Raw genomic sequence first — 16,350 nt, forward strand, 5'->3', positions numbered from 1 at the left:
CCTGCCCTTGGTCGTTCCCATTGTTTCTCGATAATCGGGCCCTTCAAGAACGTCCCGACCCTTCCAACAGTTGTTTTGTACCTGGAGTAATTATTGTTCAGTATATATATATATATATAATAATAATACTAAATCAATTATATTAATACTAATTCCCTATTACACAATAATTCCTTATGGTCTTATCTTTCTTCAGGATATTGCTCATTATTGTTAAATATAAGGATTATTTAAGAAGGATATTTCCTCGGAAACCGTAGAGATCATGCTCATTCATCCTCGAGGTTATATAACTTCATTCATTTCTACTTGTAGTGATTAGCTCTTGCATCATCAATGCATTGCTTTTGCATGCATTATTACAATGTATAACAATCTTGTGGGTTAATTCTCTCTTAAATCTTACTTTTTCTTATGAATGGCGGTTTTATATTCATTCACTATCATTTATTTATTCATATATTTTTTTAAAAGACTAATTCATAAATCTTTTTATCAATTAAAGTACTTGTTAATCTTTGTTTGTATTATTAATTCCTAATATTCAATTAAAGTTGTTTATATTTTCATTCACTAACGTTATGAAAAGTACAATTAACGGCTCTTTCTTTCAAGAACATTACATCTCAATTCATTTTTTACTGAAAAGATGTAGATTATATTGCTAAATCTGTTCAGTCAAAAATGAATTAAAAAAGTTGTAATTTTCCTTGAAGTGAGATGTATTTTTCATAATGTTAGTGGAAATGTACCACTGTGATGAAAGTCAATACATAAGTGTGAATGTTCGTCAGATCTACTTTTATTCAAATTTAATTCTTTATTTTGTATATAAACTATTATTTTATTTTTGTTAGTCCTATTGTTATCGTTTACATTTTTTTTTCTAACCTTTATTCTGTTTATATAATATATACTCTATACACAAATACCTATTGCCCTTAATTGTGGTAATTTGTAAAATCATTCTTCAATTAAAAATATTATTTTTAGCCCTTTGAGTTTGTAAAAAAATAAATAAGATAATAGTTCACAATAATAATATAATAATAAATTTTGGCTGTAAAAATTTGATTTATTCATAAAAAAAAAACTCATAATTACATCCAAATTTTTAATTAAATATGCTTGTTTATTATGCTATAGATGGGGTTTCAAAAATTACAAAAAAATTAAAAAATTTTTGTTAACGCTTAACTATATTTTATGGAATTCTTATAAAGAGGTCACAGTAGTATATGAATAAATCACTCCAAAGGATATTAAAGGATAGTTTTTTATGTGCCAGTAATTTTCTCCATGTTTTTTGGAAAAATATTTAGTAATTTATCGCCAATGAAGGAATTAATTTTTAAAATGTATATACCAGTTATAGCTATAGTTTAATACAAATTGTGAAAACATAGTTCACCAAATTCATTTTTGTTCAACCTCTCTTCGACCTCTTTCTATTCCGTTCGCGCCTTCCAGATTAAATTTCATGAACTCCAGTTCAGAATTTCCTTAAACGAATTCCAGAGTACCTTTCCAGTTAGCATTGTTAGAAGCGTGTCGTAAGAGCCGTTCATTCACAAGTACTACCTCGTAGCGTCTTAATTCCCCCCCCCCCCGGTTATTCCGAAACAATTACGGAAGAACTGGCGGGGAATGTTTCCAGCTCTTTATGTATATTTCACAGCACGAGAACAAGTGTTCGGTATTAGCGCCCCTTTGTTTAACACTTATTGTTTGTGTTTGCTTCCATTGTTGACACGTGTCCTACACGTGTTTGTCCACGTGGGAAAGGTTGAAAGTCCTCATATGATAATCCGTACCGTCCGCGAGTATTTCGTCCAATTTTTACTGAAGTTACGAAAGTGTTTTTTACATTTTTTCTTCTACATTATGGCATTTGTTATCATGAATATTGTTTCCAAAGAAACTAATTCCACCCGCGGCCTTTCGGCGGAATCTGCACATGAAAGGTGGCCTTACTGCGCACTATTGAGTCATCCCGACTCCGCATAACTTTGGTTTCAGTTTTCATAACCTGATTTCCTAATTCTACGATCACGAAGTTCTACGTCGTAGCATACATCTATATAACTTACGATTATGTTGTATTTTAAAAAAAAAAAAAGTTTAAGTTTGTCCTATATTAATTTAAATGGTTATTCATTAATAGAACAATGTTCTTTTAATTCAAATATGAAGGGTTCGTACATTGTAAGGAAGTACTGTTGCTACACGATTGTGCAAGGAGGTGTTTGGTCATAATCACGCTCGACCACCAGATTTTCGCCCCAATTAAGAGTATCTACTTTATAAGGCTGGGTGGCCCCGAACGGTTCCTGAACCAAACACAAGGTTGACTCTCGGCTAAAGTGACTGAATAATCTTCCACAGCTGGATTAGAACCTGGATCCATAGATTTATTTGTACACTACCACTGAGTAACCCCGCTCTCACACTTTATATATTATAGGAAAAATTAAATTTCCATAATTTTTACCAAAAGTCTTAGAATATCAATATTCTATGGTCGATTAGGATGTTATGGAAGTGATAAAAGGTTGGCATGTCCCCAATAATTCGAAAAAATGAAAATTGTGAATTTTGACAATGACTTCAAATTGCGAAATTTTTAGTTTAACATCAAAGAGGTTATTATAATCAAAATTGCAAATGAATGGAGAGATTATTTCCCAGAATTCCCTTACGTTAGGATATGCGGTCCAAGTTGTTAAAAAACATAGATTTAGACAACCCCATCCCTCCATAAGTTGTATGAACTTCCTAAGTATCGAAGTCGGTTAACAAAACACTGTTTTGCTCGAATAATGGTACATCTGACAAAAACAAGTTTTAAAATGGACCATGTTCCTAAAATAGTACCGTAGACAGGGATTTTGGTCCTGAAGCAAGTGCGGTTGTCTACGGTACTATCTATGAAATACGTTGAATATAAAATATATATATATGTATAAATAGTTGACCGTAAAAACTTATATATAAGAAGATGGTCAGGGTTGCGGTCAAAAGAGAAACAAAAATAGTTGACAACTATTTATTTTCCGACGTTTCGCCCCACTTTGCAAGGCTGTTCAAAGGTAAAGGTTGAACAGCTATTTTTGTTTCTCTTTTGACCATCTTCTTATATATAAAATGATATATTTTCTTTTTGTAAGATGTGTCTTTTTTCTACTATTTATTATTAAGCTCACATATAATTCTCTGGTTCTTGAATATGTTTTCTTATAAAACGAAATGACTTGTATTTTTTCTATAGTGCTGGAATTAAAAATAAATGATATTCTGTAGGATATAATGGTTTTTGAAATATTTAAAATTTTGTTTTGGCTGATTGTTTATATTTAAAATGCTAAGAAGCAGCGTGGAGAGACCTGTTGTTAGCCACAATGAGACTTGTTGAACCTTGATGTAGCCTGAATGTTCTTTTGATCGTGAGCAAGTCCCTGTGTGAACCAGCCCTACACAGAAGGGTTCAGCCGGTTGCCAACAAATGAGTAACCCTTACGACATCCCTTCCGCCTCCGTGTAACAATTTCAGTAGAGCTTTTGTGCCGTACCCTTGTTGGCTTTCAAGACTTCTCTCTCTATGTTATTATGCTCTGCCTCTGTGTGTGAACTGTTCCAGGTTCAATAGGCTCCATTACTACAATAGGTATAATATTTGATAAAGTTATTTATGTTTTGTTTTTTCCAGGTTTGCGAGGAGCAAAAGTGTACTGAAGAAGTGTTCGTACTGTCGGTGAATTTCCTCGACAGGTTTCTGTCGGTCGTTCCCTTAACTAAAGCACATCTCCAACTCGCTGCCTCCGTTTGCTTGCTCATGGCATCCAAGCTGCGCGAACCTAACCCACTGAGTGCGAGGCTTCTTGTACACTATACTGACTATAGCATATGTATTGACCACATACCGGTGAGTACTCGTATTATATTCATATTTCAAGATTACAAGGAAAAATATATATAAATTTTCTCATATTAAAAAATTAATAATAATATTTTAATACTCTAGCAATACCAACAAACCTTTATAATTAAGAGAAAAAAATTATTGTTTTCTCCTTGTACTCTTTAGTTGTAAAATTAATTTAATCTTGATATATATGAATGATTGACCATAACTGAATATGAAGGAGATGGCGGGGTGAATTATTGCCGACGTTTCGCCCCACTTTTCAACGTCGGCAAATAAATAGTTGATAATTACTTTCTGTTTCTTCTTGACCGCACCCCGACCATCTTCACATTTAATCTTTCTTTTTCCTTCTTACTAGTATTTTTGTTTTAATATTATACTTTTTCGTCCAAATAAGAATAGCGAAATGTAAATTCACTCAAATTAGGATTGATTAATCTGATTGAAGAACAATTGTGTCTTCATTAATTTTTATTTCAATTATGAAATATTCTCATATATTTTGAAGTAATTTTGTACGTAATGAGTAATTTATAATTTGTTTAAATAAGGGTATTCCAATCGCTTATTATGGGTTATTATTTATGAATTTGCATTTAACTGACAGCTCTATATTAATTGATAAAGAAAAGTTCTAAAATATTGAAAATTTATGCGTTTATTTATTTCGTTTGGGTGGTATTAAAAAAACAAATAAATGTAAAAATGATTCACTCAACATAAGAAAGATAATTGAAAAGTTTTGGAATTACGGTCGCAAAATACCATAAGGAACCAATACAAAATTTTATATGTAGTAGTTACATTGGCTAGATATCGATAACTATATCGATTTATCTTATTGAACAAAATTTCAAATATGTTTTGTTTGGTTCCTTATTAAATATCTGGGTTCAAATAACTCGATCTTATTACTATTTGGAAAATAAATAAAATGAAATTAAAATATTGTTAAAAATTTCAAGTAATAATGCAATTTTTTCTTAAGCTAAGTTAGTAGAAACTATATTTATGCCATATTGAAATTTTTGTCATCTGGACCGCCCTCGAACCCACCACGAATCCTGCGAGGCCTTGGCTATGAGCCGAAGGAAACACTAGTTACGGCATATCCTGCTCCTTCCCCATTCGGAATTCGCCAAGAGGCAGATGTCGCCAGATTTTTTTTTTGTTTGTTTTCTGTGCAGCCGTTGCTATCCTGGCGGCCACATTCGCGAGTCCTTTTAAACGCCTCTACCAGCTGATAAAGGGTTTTTCATAGAGCAGAGCCGATGTGGGAGAAGAAATAAAAAAACTCACTTATCGTCGCCCGTCCTCTTCACACGATAAATTTCGGGTTGGCCATATCTTGGGCGCGGCGCCGAAGAGAAGTCGATAAGTGGTAGGGTAATCGATTGTAGAAATTAGAGTAATATAAAGATAAAATTACTGACACTCTTAGAGATAAAACATATATATAAATAAGGATATCTATCGATTTCTGGAAATGACTTGTAGAAGTATATTTATTTTTACTTGATTGTATGAAGATAGTCCGTGTGGTAGTCAACAAAGGTATTAAATAGTAGAAAAAAACTATTTAATGTTAAGAAGTGACTAAAAATTAGAATACATATGCAAAGAAAGTATACAAATATGCAAAAAAAAAATCTTTATATATAAATAAAAAATAATTTTAAGTACAGAAGGTTTCTTTAAGGTTCTTAACTTAAGCTTAATATTTTAATGATATATAAACAATTCTTGCACCCGGACTATCTTCCTATAATCTACTCTATACATCAAATATCTTCTGCCTAAATTTATTTTTTCTTTACTTACTTGAAAGTATCGATTATAATCACCATTTTTCTTAAAAATTTTATTTCGCAAATAAACTACACGTTACTACTATTGGATATAGATGAGCATTCATTTGATTAATGGCTAGTAAATTATTGTAAAAAAAAAAGTTTGTTGGTTGCATATGTGGGTTCAATCAATAATACCTAATACAAAACTTTTAAATAAACTAAAAAAAAAATTAAAATGAAATGTATAAAATTCGGATTCGAGAACTCGACGACGGAAACTGTTCAAAGAAAAAGCAATGGCTAGGAATGGCGGGTGGTTTTAAAGGCGGACACTGGCCATAATTTAGCACGAATTGAAAATAAAAAAGTCGTGTATAAAATAAATAAAAAAAAAGAAAAGAAAAATCCCTGTGGACTAAGGAGGCAGGCAGCTCACCTTGGCAAGGACTGGCGGATCAGATGTTGGAGAGGGGGGGCCCCTTATCAGATCATATCAAAACCAAATTATAGCAGATAGAATCCATTACAGGACGTGCCGCGAACAAGGAGTCCGCTGGGTCTGGGCATGAATAATGCCAAAGGCGTCGCGGGTTCAAGGACGGGGGACTGCCATCGGAAGTCTGATCATCGCCCGATGAAGCCAAAAGCGAAATTAGTTATGTATTGGGTGTTCCTGAGCACGGGCTGGCATTTAAAGCCAGGAGAGACGGGATATCTATAGCAAGCAGTCCGACAAGTCTTACTGAAATCTACAATGCTTTATATTTGATTTGCCTTCCTACTGTTTTGCAACTATAACAAATGAAATCAAGAATCCATCGGTCGATGTCTTCTGTCAAGAAGCTTTGAAAAAATTCTCTCCTGTCTAGTGGGATTCGAATCGAAACATTTCATGCTTCATCTACACGTTTGACACTTGCCACAAGTCTAAGACCTGTACAAATGTTTGGTTAACAAAGGAAGTACTAAACGTCTGTATCAACACGCTTGTTCTATTCTTTTGAATTTTTTCAGATATTAAATTCAATTTACTCTTTTTTCATTATAGAAAGGAACAAAATGAACATTGCTGTTAAATGAAAGTAAGAGTTAATAGATTGCTGGTGACATAAATTCATATAGATAGTACAACATAACCAATAAATTCAACCTTGTATCTAGAATTTTTATCAGAACCTTTTTAATCTAATTATCTTTACATATAATGTCATTATAAACTTATATTTGTGCTCTACTAAATAACAAATAAACTGCTAAAGTTAATTAATTAGATTTGAAACAATGTATTTACACCGAATCAATAACATAAACGATCTTAAACAAGAGTTAATTATTAAATCCAAAGGTTTGTGGAAATTTTTTAATTAATTAAAACACGGAAAGGACAAATATCCATCAGTTAGCAGTTCTGAAACAATTTTAATGGCTGCTTGTACCAGCCATTCCATATACTCATGCGCATGCGCAAACTTGCCGTTGTTTGACAAACGTATAAAAAGATCACCTTTCTCCTGATCCTGATCTTTACAATGCCCTTTAAAATATGAGTGATCTACTAAAAAGGATTAGATGATTTAAAAAAAAACAAAAACTATAATACTGAAAATGGGCAAATATCAGTAAGAAGGTTCAGGACATGAAATGCTGAAGATAAATACTCTCCCCTATCCTTGTTATATAAATAGAAAATGAACACCATTTTGTTTTTATTTTCGAAACCACAAAAAAAAAAAAAAAGGGTTTCTGAGAAGCGGCTAAGAAGTTAAGGGATACCTGAACCTGCTGCAGGTACCTGTTACCTCTCTTGCCCTATACGGTTATGTTAAATGTCCCTCCAGGCGCCCTTACATCCTACATAATGTAGCAGTTTTTTAGGCCCCGGTCGGAAAACGCTATCTCCCCAGGCCAATGATTTACGGAATCCAGAACCCTTCTTTTTCTTTTCCTTACACGAGAGCTAATCAGTTCTTGGATTTTCTGTGTAATATGAGCCCCCGTCATTCACGAACCAGATTTGAAATTCCTCCGAGATAGTTAGACTAGTTACAACTTAAATGTTCCTACGTAAAGAATAGGACTATACTTGAAGCTTTTTCGTTATCCTTTGAAGTCACCGAGACCGAGCTTTAATACTGAGACCAAATACAACCCGAAACTGGTTTTTATATATCATCTAAAGAAGATGGCCTCGAGACCGTCTAATATAGAAATTTTATTAGAATGCTACCTACCAGTGAGTTGTTTCTCTTCATGCCTACATCATACCATTATGATCTTTCATTTAATTTATTTGATGTATTTTTATGGAGATCTGCTAACATTTAATATCCTTAAAAAATAAGGTTGTTTAATGTTAGAAGCTCTCTTAATTAGAAAACTTTCATTATAGACGCACTAAAATATTTAGATTAAAAAAAAAATGACTATAAAAAATATAAACTTTGTTCGTGACAAGAATATAAGTGTAACAAAGGATTGTGGTAATATAATCGAGAAAGATTGTTCAGTATCGACTTTTCCGATCGAATTAGATGTTTCAATTCTTACTTTTTTTTTTTTATGATTTAGTTATTCATAATTGATCATTAAATAACATAACTACTATATATACAACACAATATACATAAGCAATTATTATGTTAACTGTCTTTATTCTTAGGGTACTTAGAATAAACATTATTTTTATCTCAAAATATACTGAAGTTTATAAAAATTACAATGTAAATTTATCTCGTATTTTAGATGAAATTAAAGTAAAATACTAAATTTAATATATAAGTTATGAGTAAATTAATATTTGATTAAATAAAAAAAAAATTAATGTATATTTAGGTTATACAAAATTTAAAAACTTCTATAATATTATATATATTTGTTCTCTCGTTTATTGGATTTATAATTTTTTAAATAATAAATTTTATTTTATTTTTAATTCTTTTAAAGAAAATGAATAATGTGTCGAGTGCATTATGATTACGAAGGTTTAACTGTATGTTTAATGAAGGAATAAAAAAATACATAATTATCCTTTGATCGAAACGAAAGATGTCTGGAACTTGAATGGAATCCAGTAATCTTCCAGTGTTAACGACCCTCTAAGACAAGTTCTATGGAATGATGATAAAATTCTCAGGATCGGGAGAGACAGTGAGACTACAAAGGCGTTCCAGGAGGACTCCCTGTTGCTATGTCCACTCCGAACAGGTTTCATCGGCGGACAGGTTCTTCGGGATTAGAAGGCTTCGGGATTTCGGGTCATTTGGTCGAGTAATGGCCGGGCCTTTTCGGCTCATTATATCCTTATAATGAAATGGCCGATTCCCTTTCACAGGATTCCGACTAATTACGAAAAAGGATTAATTTAAAAAAAAATTCTTGTCTGTTCACTCGCACGACTTTCCCTAACACAGTCCTATTTAGACGAGACATTGTTTTATGTGTCTTTGCTTACATTGGCCCATTTTTTCTTTCTTTCCAGCTTCATTAAATTCACATGTATGGGAATTTAATAATCTTTCGAACGAGCATTTGTCTAACTTATATAACTGAACTGTTGCTTATATAACACAATAAATAATCAGTCACAGCCGAACTCGAACCCGGATCGGAGAGATTTTACTCAGTGAACTACCGAGCTTTAGTTGTTAACTTAATATGTTACAATGAATTTTACTCTATAATAATATTAACCGTTTCGGCTTAAATATTTATTTTGTTAAATCTGTCTTTATAAATATCTAACCGCAAGCCGTCTTCATTACTATATCACGAGACTCACTGGTGCTAGGTCGTTTTTTATTTTTAAAAAATAATGATTATAAAATGAAAGAAATGGTTAGAAATTACTAATAGTAACTTTAAAAAATCACTAGTCTTATTACTGCAGAGATCTTTACTATTGGACACTTTCAATACGATGTGAGTTCTTGTAAATTTCTTTTCTCAGTTTTCGGATTTCTTTATTATCTTATCAAGTTTCCTGTATCATTGAACCTTTGTTACACTGATTTTACATATTGTTCAACGAATTAGAGAAGTGTATAGTCCGTCGTGAATGCATTTAGCACGTTCTCTTTCGATATAAAATCGGTTGATTTATTTATTAAACATCTTAATATTTTTATTATATTTTAATCTTTTTTTTTCTTGTCATTTAAATATAAAACTACAGGAAAACATGTGTTTCTAAAATATTGCAGTGAGATAAGTTTATTCTCTGTAATCACTAATAAACTTCCACGTACTCTCTATAATAGTTTTGATCTCTCTGTCCGAATCTTCTGATTCGTGACCGAACAGCTCGTGACGTGATCAACAGTTAGTTGTTTACAGATTATCCATTAAATTCGGCCCCCCTTATTGCGTACTCTGACACGATGTGGTCCTTCCACGCCGACACCTGGACCCGAGGTATTACAATAGGTGAGTCAGGTTGCCCGGTGTGGTAACGCTTGGTAAACTAGGAGCACATTGTGCCATGCGTACGAGTCAACCAGCTGCTCCAAGTAAAAACAGGCAGCTGGAGGTCCATTATCTACTAGTTATCTACATCAAGGCAATCGGTATCCGGATTTCAATTCTTTTCCTCTGTTCGAAATCAGCCGCAGTTGTCCAAAAGTCAGCCTAGAAAAATAAATTATAACCCGGCTCGATATCAAGTAAATGTTTCCAAATCAAGATGAGGGAAAAATGGTCAGTGAAGAACACAAGTAGGTAAAAACTTAAACGTTTCGGCCAGAATTTCAAGCCTGAATCAGGGATAAAAACAAAAAGCAAGATAATAACCTTTTTCATTCTCACCTTTTTTCATAACTTAAATTTTATTATATATTAACTAACTAGATTTTTTCATTCATTTTAACACGTCTTTACTCCTTTTGGCTTATATAACTTATATATATTTTATTTCTTTTATCATAACTTTAATTTTAAATGTATTTACTTGCTAGATTTAAATATTACTTTTCTCTTACAGACTTTATCTTTTTATAAAACTTAAACTATAGATTTCATATCATACATTTTAATCATTCTGTGATTCATTATGGCTGTTATCTTCTTTTTGTACTTAGCCTTGATGAAGGCTTGAAATTCTGACCGAAACGTTGGTACTAATTAATATGTTTTTACTTATTTGTTTTCTTCACCGACCATCTTCTCATTTATTTATATCTGTGGTCAATTGTATCCTTATTTTTTTTTTTTAATTTATCCTCTGATACAATGGTAACTTAAGTGTGATTATGGATACTTAGTAAATCATTCAATTGAAGGCCCTCACGAAAGTAAAATAAGCCTATTCTTTCCCTCTCCTTAGGATTCTCGGTCTCCTACGGGAGTAGAACACCCTTAGATTGCCCATTGTCCTGGAGCCCGGTTCATTTATTACTCAGGCAGACAGCGACCGGGAGAGGGTTCCTTATAAAAAGTGTCATTTGTGTTTAGCTGAAAGGTGAGGTACCCACCTTTGTAAGGCGGGCTTACCTCCCCCTATTATGGAACCAGTGTGTAAGTCAGGGCTAATCCACCGATTTATGTGAGTCCGATTGTCTGCATCATCGCCTCATTGTAGACCATCGCCGGAGTGGATCCTCCAAGGAGACCATACACTTGTTAAGTGCTTCGGGTTTGAATATTTTGTTTTAAGTTGTCAATTCGTAATTAAATCACTGGTTTCTAACCCCCAGACCTCCTTGGCATTATATATAATAGATTATAGTGGCAGGGGTTGAAAGTTGCCCCTAAGCCTCAGCCCCAGGTGGTCGGCGGTGACCCCTCCCCCCGCCTTTGTCAGCTCAACAAGTATTCAACAGGACTCAGCTATTCAACAGGCAACTGCCACTCCAGGCCATTGTTTTTCCTGAGTGGCAAAATGTATCCTTTGCTCTCAACACTAGATCTATATCGAAGCTTGTTGAATCGAAAAGGAATTTTATTTTAGTTTATATCCAGCTAATACCGGCCTTAGATAAGGATGGCGTCTATATGAAAATGTAATCTCATTTCCTGATAATGGCACGTTGATAAATATTTTTGCATAAGAGCTGGGTCGGCTGATTTTTGTAAGTTCTGTCCTGGACTCGCGCAGTTCTTTTTTATCTTTAGACCCCTGACCTCTGAGTAGCCTACTTGTCACAGCATTAGCCTGTCAGTGAAAGCTGCTAGAAACCTGTTGCTATAACAAAGACCTCCGGGACAGCTGCTATGATTCGGTTACCAGTTGCTCCGCCGATGCATAAAGATGTTAATGTTGATAACCCTCAGTACACCTGCCTCGACAGCATGTGCTAGGGCAGGGTTTCCTGTTAGCCCGTAAACATCGGCATTTCTTGGAGTTCGTTCATCTTTGACCGGCGAGATGAAAAAGGTCGAGGGGCAATATTGACAGAGCGGCCGTGAATGAAGATCGTGGTGGGGGTTCGTCCTTGGGTCTGGACTGTAGCCCCAGCAATCACCACCATTGGTCCGCCGGCGAACCAATCACCTTCTAGAACGTGCTCGGATCCGCCTATCTAAAAGAAACGCATTACCGGCGTATCCTCGGCCTTGAAGGTAATTGGGGCGCCTCGATTCACAAAAAGGATTTTCGCGTGTCGGCCCCTTCGAGTGTTGTTGAGGCTGGTGTGTAATGGCTCAGATAGTCATCCAAAAATGTCAATATGTTTTCATAAAATCCAGAACGACAAGAATTTAATCTTGTGATCTCTCAGCCCAAAGAGGATTCTGGAATCTCGTCATAACTCGTGAGACGAGGCAGCCGAGTCTTGTTCTTATTTTCTCGATGGAATGCGCGAGAAGCTTCCCCTAGGCGCCAAATAGACACGCTCCTTTCTCGATATCCTTTACGGTGTGTTAGGCCCGTTCGCGGTGAATACCTCTGGATTCACCCTGTCATTGTACTACTGAAATCAATCATGGCAAAAAAAAAAAAAAAGCAGGGTTTAGTACTTTAGTGTAAACAAAATCTGAGTTTTTGTTAAATTTATATTTTAAATAATCTAGTTTATATATGTAGGTTTTATTAGAGCTTATTTACCATATTTAAACCCGTTTAACAAGTGAGGTTGCTATTAACTCTCCATTCCATTTAAAAATCAATCTCTTTGGCCTGAGAGGTTAATCCACTTCATTAATATCCCAATCTCCTTTCATACATTTTATCTTTATAAAAAATGGTAAAACATTTTAATAATTAAAATGGTTAACCTTTTTAACAATTAAAATTGTTGTTAAAATATAACTATTTGTTTAGGCCATTTTCTGTGCTAATCAAAAAACACCTCAAACATTCAGAAAAATTGTAAAAATAAAAAAAGGGGGGGATTTATAATATATAGGCTAAAAATAAATATTATTTCATTAATTAATAAGAATTGAACCTATTTTTTTAAAGAAAAATACATTTTTTTTCTTAATAATTAAGATTCAAAGACTGGAAGAGTTATAAATATTGTATTGAGTTGAAGTAATACAAATTTGTATTAATTAAAAAAAAAATTCATTTTTTAATTATTACTTTGGTGCTTGCATTATTGAAATTTGGTTGTTGTGAAGCTTAACTTTGTATACGGATAATGTGATTTTTTTTAAATAATACAAAAATAGATTACTGATTTAATATATTGATTGTTATAGAGTGGTTTATTTTATAATTAACACAAACTTCTATAATCCACTTTTTCTCTCAACTTTTTATTTTAAAAAACATGCAACGTTTCGGCCCTTAGGCCATTTTCAAGAGATAACCTTAACCATCAATGTCATGATTCGTTAAATTGTCTTTTTATTGACTATTCTGTTCCCTAGGTCTTGTATCATATAATTTCAATACAAAAACTATTCCACAAATTTTTTTTTCTCATTAACAATATCTACAATACAACCTACCTTCTAAGGTGGTATGGGCAATTAGCGTGAAAAAAAACCAAAAAAACAATTTTATGAATTATGACATCAATGGTTAAGGTTGTCTCCTTGAAAATAGCCTAAGGGCCGAAACGTTAGAAGTTTTTAAAAATAAAAAGTGGGTCATTAAAGTGTGTGTTCAGGAATATTAAATAAATAATTCATAAAATTAAAAGTAGAAAAAAATCTTTATATCTCTTCGAGTTGGTTTATCCAACCGTTTCTTCCAAGCTTACCCTCCAATCTTGAGCAGTTAGCAATGACCGTTGTTAAGAATGCCGAGGAGAGAGCTATTGTATGAATGAGTCCGTTTAATAATGCTAATGACGAAGAATAAGTCCCTTATTGTTTCCGACAGCCCAGGTGAGATGGGGTAACAATGGGGCACGGACCCCCAGCTGCAGGGGGCACACAATGGGCCCGATACCTGGCTCAGAGGCCGATAAGTTAGGGGGCCCCTGTGGCGTCACTTCTTAGCCAGGTGACATCCGATTGTGTATCTAGTTCATGGTACTTCCATAATCAATCTTATCATTTAAATAAAAAAAATCCGGAGCCAAGACGAATTTGAACAAGGAAATACAACATTCGCTATCTGAAATTAGCGCCGACTAAAGATAAAACAGAAAATACATAATTAAGATTACGCTTTTATCTATAATATCGTATAAGCTCATTCAATCCATGACATACAAAATGGTTCAGTAAATATGATTGACAGCACTTGTTAATATTTTTCCTATTTTTAGGGACAGTCGTACCCGTAGTTGGGGGGGGGGGGCGCTGGAGTCGCCAAAAATTTCACCAAAATTATTTCTCTACAATACATCTAAAAACTATTTTTTTTTTTTTTAAAATAGTTAATGAGTTGTCGAATTCGCCGACACTTTTATTTCCTGCCGATAAGGTGGCGATTACTAGAGGTCGTAAAGCGGAACAAGTCATGCTTGGTTTGACTTTTGATGACAAAAAAAAATCTACCTCGGTGTGGATATCATCCCATCTGTTGCTCTATGGTCGATTGATTCCCTTTCTTCCATCTCATCCTCATAGATTGTAGTTTCATGTGTCATTATTCGGAACTTATACGCGAAATTGAGAAAAAAAAAATATATTTAATACTAGATCGATCAATTTTTTTAACTACTTAACTGTAATATTAATGATATCTATTATGTTTTTCATACTTAACATATTGAACTATAATATAAGAGTTAGCAGAAATACTCCATTCCCTAAATATTTAAAGTATTATTAAAATATTTCTTGTGGGGGGGGGACCCTTTATCTTTATCCTTGAGGATCCGACTATACCTAGATAGGAGCGGATACCCGCGTGGGCAGCCCCCTCCAAAGATATTTGGCGAAAGCAAAGACCTCGCTCGGCCGCTGACCTTTAATATAATAACCAGGGTCCCGATCCTCTTTCCCAGACCAGAATTAAAACAGTGACGCACCCTATCCTTCGTCCTTCGGAACTTGGTCCTTATTCCTTTTTGGTATCTTTTGGTCCTTTAAAGCTGTTCCTTGAAGGCATTTCCCTAACCGTAGGCCCATTTTACTTGTCTGTCGGACCTATTTTATATTTTTGACACTGAATTATCATAATTATAAATATGTTAATATCTCTGATGGTCTAAATTTGAATGTAAATATTTTTTATTATAGAAAAATCCTAGAGCCTATAATCGAAACTAATTTAAAGACGTGAAATACTAATCAAGGCTTCTACATTCTTCGAGTAAAAAATATTCATTATTCATAAATTTTAAAATAAGGCGTGAAGTTTGAAATATCAAAAATTTAACCGCTGAAGCTCTTATTTAACAGAAATTTAATAAAACTGTTTGTAATAATTTTAACTATTAATTTTCACCTAATCCACTATTGTTAAAATCGTTGATTCGTCTCTCAAAATTTCAATTACCTTAACGTTTCAAAATTATATATAATATAACTATATGAAACTCTAATTGATACAAGTACTTGAACACGGTGAGTCTGATCTATGTTTTGGAAGTCATGATTGATATATGTAGCATAGTTAGGATTTTCATTTGTCGCATGCCTTTTCCACTACCCACACTGTGCCTATAATAATGTCAGCTCATTGCGGATTTATAATAGAACAAACCGGGCGGTTATTTGATACCATTTGAAATTAATGAACTAAATATATTTATATATTATATATTAGAACAAGATAAAGAGAGACGGAATGAAAAGAAACGTAAAATATCAGTAATGTAGGTAGTAGATGATGAAAATTCAAAGAGATAGTACAACATAACCTGTAAATGCAACCTTCTTCCTGGAATTTTTATCAGAAACTTGTTAATTTAATTGCCTAGACATATAATTTCTTCATAAATACATATTTGTGCTGTGTTAAGTATAAAATAAACTGCCAAAGTTAATTAACAGAGTTTGAAATAAATTTATTTAAGATATATAATCTTAAACAAGAGTTAATTATTGAATTCAAAGGTTAGGGTAATTATTTAATTAATTAAAACACGGAGAACACAACTATTCGTCCGTTGCTAGATCTAAAACAGACGGGTGGATGCTCTCTTTGATTTGAGTCCAAATTCAGACCATTACTCTTCCACACGCTTGCGCTTGCGAGAATTTGTAATATGAAATATATTATCGATGAATGGAATATGGTCCGGGTGCGGTCAAAAAAACTCAAATAGTAGAATTATACTATTTTATTGAGCCAAC

The 16,350-nt window shown here is 33.5% G+C and overlaps 1 protein-coding gene and 1 long non-coding RNA gene across 2 annotated transcripts in view; one reads left to right on the forward strand and one right to left on the reverse strand.

Annotated features, from left to right (window-relative positions):
• LOC136797023 (uncharacterized) overlaps positions 1-16,350 on the reverse strand; it is a 130,563-nt gene that overhangs the window by 84,311 nt on the left and 29,902 nt on the right. The window lies entirely within an intron of this gene.
• The window catches only part of LOC106677580 (G1/S-specific cyclin-D2-like), a gene marked incomplete in the record, with an annotated part of 54,227 nt that overhangs the window by 5,089 nt on the left and 32,788 nt on the right, over positions 1-16,350 (forward strand). Inside the window, 1 exon segment of the mRNA XM_067052428.1 lies at positions 3,707-3,922. Coding sequence (XP_066908529.1) covers positions 3,707-3,922 — 216 coding nt within the window.

The sequence above is a fragment of the Halyomorpha halys genome, unplaced genomic scaffold, assembly GCF_000696795.3.
Source record: "Halyomorpha halys isolate HHAL.00 unplaced genomic scaffold, Hhal_1.1 Scaffold1.1, whole genome shotgun sequence".
In the NCBI taxonomy this organism is placed as follows: domain Eukaryota; kingdom Metazoa; phylum Arthropoda; class Insecta; order Hemiptera; family Pentatomidae; genus Halyomorpha; species Halyomorpha halys.